Source organism: Impatiens glandulifera, chromosome 5 (genome assembly GCF_907164915.1).
Source record: "Impatiens glandulifera chromosome 5, dImpGla2.1, whole genome shotgun sequence".
NCBI lineage: Eukaryota > Viridiplantae > Streptophyta > Magnoliopsida > Ericales > Balsaminaceae > Impatiens > Impatiens glandulifera.
Window position 1 is genome coordinate 46,675,616 of NC_061866.1, and position 6,000 is coordinate 46,681,615.

The window sequence follows — 6,000 nt, forward strand, 5'->3', positions numbered from 1 at the left end:
TACCACTACTCCAGCCAATATAATTTCCACCATTAAAAATAGTAGTACATATAATCGCACCTGTATGATCTGAGTTACGCATCGTTAGCACATCATCTTCGTCTTTCTTCTTTCTAGACATTCTTGATCTTTCGCCGTTCGAACTATCTGTTGAAGAAGATGAAAGGTAATCGCTGGAAGAAGAATCGTCGGTGTTAATCTGAGTCTCTTCTTCGTCTTCTTGATTTCGACGAGCATCTAGCTCTGATACCATGTGAAGTTTCTGAACTTTGAATTGAGTTGTAAAATTAGGTTGGAGAAGAATGAAGAAACTGATTGAGAAAAAACGTAAAAGACTTTAGGAGTCTTCAATCCTTTTATTAATGTAATAAATCTGTTACAGTCCCTGAATTATCTATCAGGTTTTAATAAGACTATAAACTTATAAAAACAAACATATCAACATATTTTCACATTAATGGCATCAGTTTCAACTTAAAACGTTTTCAAATACAATCGAACTAATGACATTTTAATCTCTTAAGGCGATTATTACTATCAGTTCAAACTACCTTGGTAAGTTAAAATTTTATTATTTAAATATATTGTGACATTCACAATTAACAACTTTTCTTCTAAAAAGCACTAAAAATTTATTATTCAGATATTTTGTGACATTCACACTTAACAACTTTTCTTTTAAAAAACATATCAACCCAACTATATTTATAAATATATATATATATATATATATATATATATAAAGGAATTTGAAAAAAAAAATGTATTTATATATTTCAAATTTAGAGGATAATAATATCTGATTTGCCTAATATCAATTGAAATGAATGATGGTTTAAAAAAAATATTAACATAATTGAATATCCTTTTCATGTTAAATTTTAATTTAATTATTTTTTTTTACAAGAAACACCTGAAGTTGAAATGGAGCTGAAATTGAACAAATAAATTTTATTAAATTTATTAGTATATACATAATTAAAATATATTTCGAAACATTATTTCATTTAAATAAATACCCGACAAAATATTATAAAAAAAAAATATAGTTTTAAGTAAATTAAAAAAATCGTCAAAACCCAGCTCAACTCCGAAATTGGGTGTTACCAAACAGTGTATATTAATAACATCTTTCTTTTTCAAACTAAAAAAATATCTAAAATAACTCAAGATCAAACAAGCTCCAATTGTGATAATCCCTTTTAACAATTCCTCATTGTCCTTTTAACCTTAACTAGGTATATATATAATCCAAAGTCCAAACTCCAAAGCATGAAACTTCTCCTTTATTATTATAATATATTTTTTGTTTTGTTTTATAGCTAAATTATAACATTATATATTTCCATGATGTGTTATTATTATTACTTGTTCGGTTTGATTTTTTAAAAAAATCTCATATAAATTAAATATTTTTTTATTTCTCTTTTACTAATTACATATATCATTCAATTTATTACTTAAAATATTAAAATATCTCTATTTTTAATTATTATTTTTTATTTTATATTTTATTTATATATATCAATATTTTTAGTCTTTTTACTAAATATAATTATAACTCTTTAAAATCATTACCCATCCTTCAATTTTTCTTTTCCTTAATTTTTTAAAAAATCCACCACCAAACAAGGTTTATATAAAAGAAAATGAAGAAACTTTCGTCCATAGTTAGAAGGGAGAGAGTCAGCCAACAGATTAATTAGCAACTTTAGGTAAATGGATAATATATATATATATATTAAATAGTTTGGACAAAGAATATATCCTACCTACGACCTACGTACGTACCTAAAACCCTAATACCTACGACTAGTTATCTAGTAATTTTCTATATTGGCACCTTAGGATAAATAGTGTACAATTTAATAATGCACATGGAGGGGTCATCACTTTTACCCCCTCAAATATATATTCTCTCTAATATATAATATTTATTAAAAATTTAAAACTAGTTTAATTTGTTCATCCATCCGTGCTAGTTATCGTACGTTATTGTTTAGTTCCATTAACCTAGATATATCATATCATGATATTGTAAATAAGACGGTCAAATTATTACTATTTTTCTCACAATTTTCTGTTACGAAATATTATTTATATTTTATAATGATATATAACAGTTGAACACTCTTAATCTCTCATATGATAATGAGGTTTCAACTACTAGATCAATTTTTGATCTCATTTATCTTTAGAGTATATCTTGTACAAGAATTAATCTTAAGATATATATATATAATTAATGTGAATTGAATTAAGGCAATTACAAATAAGAGTGGAATAATTTAAATGAGAGATTATATTCTATATATCTGAAGGCTTGATAAAAATATATATATATATATATATATATATATATATATATATATATATATAATCAATGAGATTGAGAGATCGAAACCATAAATATGTCCTTAATTAATGAAGGTTTCAAAATCTTAATGGGTTTTAGAACATATTGTCAGCACACCCGATCGACTCATAGTCGTATAATCATATGTACACGATCGAGTTTAGGTTATAAGAATTAGGCGTGTAAACTCTAGAGGGTTCTTGCGGACCAAATGACGTGGCCTATCCTTATTTCTATCCTTTGCCTCCATCAAGATATGTTCATCAAGAGGATAAACTGAATGATTGGATTACAATTGAGTCCCAATCCAAAGACATTATTGGTTGAAGTCAACTTCGATAATTAAATATGGTTACTTATATTAACATAGAATGTTAGCAATGTTGATAACTAATTAATACTATATGTCTTTTGTCTTGATGACATATTGATCGAGGATCATGAAATAATTCAACAAATTATATAAATATGGTCATTTTTTTCATCTTAGCCTTCGAAAGAGTGTGAATAATTTTTTGTTTTCTTTGCATGTATTTGAAAAGAGAAAAAATATATATATTCATGAGACCTAGCTATATATATTGCATTTATAACCCTAGCTAGCTAGCTAAATATATTCTGAGCTAGCTAGCTTATTTTATTGGAAAGAGAAGATGACAAATGAGGATGGAATATTACCCTATTTGAAAGCGACTTTTTATTGTACTTTGATTGCTGTTGCAATTTGTAACTTCTTATTAAATAAATACTCACATCTTTTCTCAATAAAAAAAAAAATAAATCAAATTGCCTTCCTTTTTTAATAGCATGGGTTATTGGAGTCAAAATTCATATATCTACTTATATTTTTATTAATCATTTAATTTATTAATTTATCAACTAAAATATAAAATTAATATTAAAAAATCAAATTTTAAATATAAAAAATATTATAATAACTTATTTCTTTGTCAAACAATTTTTAAAAAAAATAAATAAATAATCAACATCATACAAGCCATGCTTGTTAAAAGTTTGTGGTTGCAAATAAGTCAAGAATTTGATGTGACTATTTTTTTTAAAGTAGATTTTTATTTAATGTGATTACTATTTATTTTTTTATATAAGAGACTTTTTTCTTTTCTTTTTCTAAAAATGTTTCTGATTTTTTAAATGATAAATAAATCAAGTTGCACTTAAATCTTTTAAAATTATTTTTTACATATATTAATAAGATGCAAATACAAAAATAGTCATTCAAAAGTGTCGAAATAAGCTCAACATATTCGCAATACATCCCACACATAAAATGTTGCATCAAAACTCAAAACGGGTCGACTTTGAAAAAAAAACAATTTTGGAGGAATTTGTATTCGTTTGACTTATTTAAATAACCAAAACTAATACAATATCATTTTATTTTCTTTTTTAACTATATTATTACTCAATTATTAACTTAAATATTAAAATGTCATTTATTTTAAATTACTTTTCTATTATTATATATTAATATATTTTATTATTATTATAAAAAAAATCACATATTTAAAATTATCAACAATAATTATTTTATTTCTCTTCAAATAATTTAAAACCGCCTCAAATCCAAACAACCCTTTAATTTACTCAAACCAATAGTCACACTATCATATGTTTTACATTTATTGTTAATTAACTATGTAATAGACTTCAGGAAAACAAATTAATGTTATTGAGGTGATAATACAAAGTCACAATCTAAGGCTCATTAAAATAGGGTATTATATATAAAAATTAGTTTCGAATTTATTGTACTATATATATTAACCTTGTAACCATTTTTGTTACAAAAATAAAATATATTTTCAAAAAGTAAATAAATAGTATATAATTTTGTTAGCTAGCTACCTACCTACATTAAAAATCATGAGCATTCCACATGGTGCTATATAGATTTTCTGTACCAGAATGCTTCTATGCCTACTTTTGCTTTAAATGCTTAAATACGCCGTAATCTATACCTACCTACCTTAAACCACTTATAATATCTTTTGTATTTCTCATTTTTATTATTATTATTTATATACAAAATTAACAACTTTTTATTTTTTATTTTTTTATTTTTTTATTTTGTGTGTCTTTGCGGATGATGTGATGTGCACCCAAAACAAAATAGATTAATTCATTATAAATAATGATCCCATTCCCATCATTAATAAATTATTAATTAATTAAACTTTTATTTGAAACCATATCTTTCATCACACTATAATAAGTTGTGGTTAACCACTCCATCAAGCAACTCCTTTTTGGTTTGATTATATAGCTCATCTACTATTTCAATAATAATAATAAAACAAAGAACTCTTTAATTAATTAATTAAAAATTAAGATAACAACCATCAACAATAAAGGCCTCTATTCTTCTAAAGTGGCAGATTAGATTATCATTATCCACTCTAAGAAGAATGGGCTCGATCAGGTTTAGGTTTAGGGTTTAATTACAATACCCATTACAAATTTTATCTATACATTTTGCAAGAACAAACCATTGATTATGTTTGAAGGTACTGTTTAAAGAAGAGGGTTTAACCTATGTAATTGGAAAACATTGAGAATGGAACCAAACATAATCCTCTCTTTTGAAGATCTTCATATTCATCATTATCAATATTTGAGATACATCCATATTTCTTTTCATTCCCTTCTTTGTTGCCTGCCTCTTCTTTACCCTAGTTTATAACAATAATTAATCAATTCATCAACCACAAATTAAATTACACAATTTCATTGAATGTTCTTGAACATTAATTAATTAATTAATTACCAGTGGGCTTCCTGTGTTATCATGATATCTACTGCCTCTAGCTTTCATCTTTGTCTTCATCAAGCTACCCATCTGATGAAAACAACAAATAGGGTTAACTTTTACACTAAATTTTAAAGAACAAGATCTTGTTTTTTCAAAAGATATATGTACCTTGGGACTACTAACAGGAGAAGTGGCGGTATCTTCCAAAGAATCATCAAAATCAGAAACTTTTTCAGTTCTTGTCTTTTTTCTGAGATTCAGTTTCTTGGGCGGCGGAGTTTGACTGGTTCCGGCGGTTATTATCTTCCATGCAGCGGCGGCGCTGGATACATCACCTGATACAATCGATCGATTTGAATTGTTACTATAACTGTTACCGATTTTCTCTTTCTGATCATCTCTTTGGTTCATCATTTCAAAATCTTCAAAATATGAAGTCCAACCACTCTCTTCTGGCTCCTGATCTTCAATTTCTGCATCTTTCATGGCTGACGAAAATCTTGATGAGTCCGCCATACTTCAATTACGCAATTCAAGCAGATATTTAAGGAGGGTAAGGGGAAAAGAGGAGCCTTTTTTAAGAGAGAGAGAGAGGTTGAGGAAGAAGAAGATGAAGAAGAAAGGGGTCTGATAAAATAAGGGAGAATTTTAGTTTTAATATATTTTTTTTGTTTTTTATATGTCCTGTTTGGTAACATGAAGTTATAGTATAACTGGATTTGAATGTAAATGTTATTAAATTTATTAATACCTACCTAATTAAAATATATTTAAAATATAATTTTATCTAAATTTAACACCCTATTAAAATATTTTTAAAAAAGTAACTTTATAAGTAAATGAAAAAAAAAATACAAACCGGACTCATATTAAA

General features: G+C 25.8%; 1 protein-coding gene across 1 annotated transcript; it reads right to left on the bottom strand.

Moving 5' to 3' along the window:
* Positions 1–4,902: 4,902 nt before the first annotated feature.
* On the bottom strand, positions 4,903–5,656 carry LOC124939519 (vascular-related unknown protein 1-like). Its single transcript, XM_047479986.1, has 3 exons — positions 5,295–5,656; positions 5,142–5,213; positions 4,903–5,046 (listed from the first exon to the last, which is right to left on the bottom strand). Exons 1-3 carry the CDS (start codon positions 5,640–5,642, stop codon positions 4,903–4,905), a joined length of 564 nt encoding a protein of 187 aa, XP_047335942.1. The 5' UTR covers positions 5,643–5,656.
* Between the last annotated feature and the right edge of the window lie 344 nt (positions 5,657–6,000).

Bases quoted from the DNA above. Each gene is read 5' to 3' on its own strand.
- LOC124939519 (XM_047479986.1), bottom strand. From the start codon at position 5,642: ATGGCGGACTCATCAAGATTTTCGTCAGCCATGAAAGATGCAGAAATT. The intron at 5,214-5,294 runs GTACATATATCT...TGTTTTCATCAG, and splicing joins CTCCTGTTAGTAGTCCCAAG to ATGGGTAGCTTGATGAAGAC. The intron at 5,047-5,141 runs GTAATTAATTAA...GTTATAAACTAG, and splicing joins ATAACACAGGAAGCCCACTG to GGTAAAGAAGAGGCAGGCAA.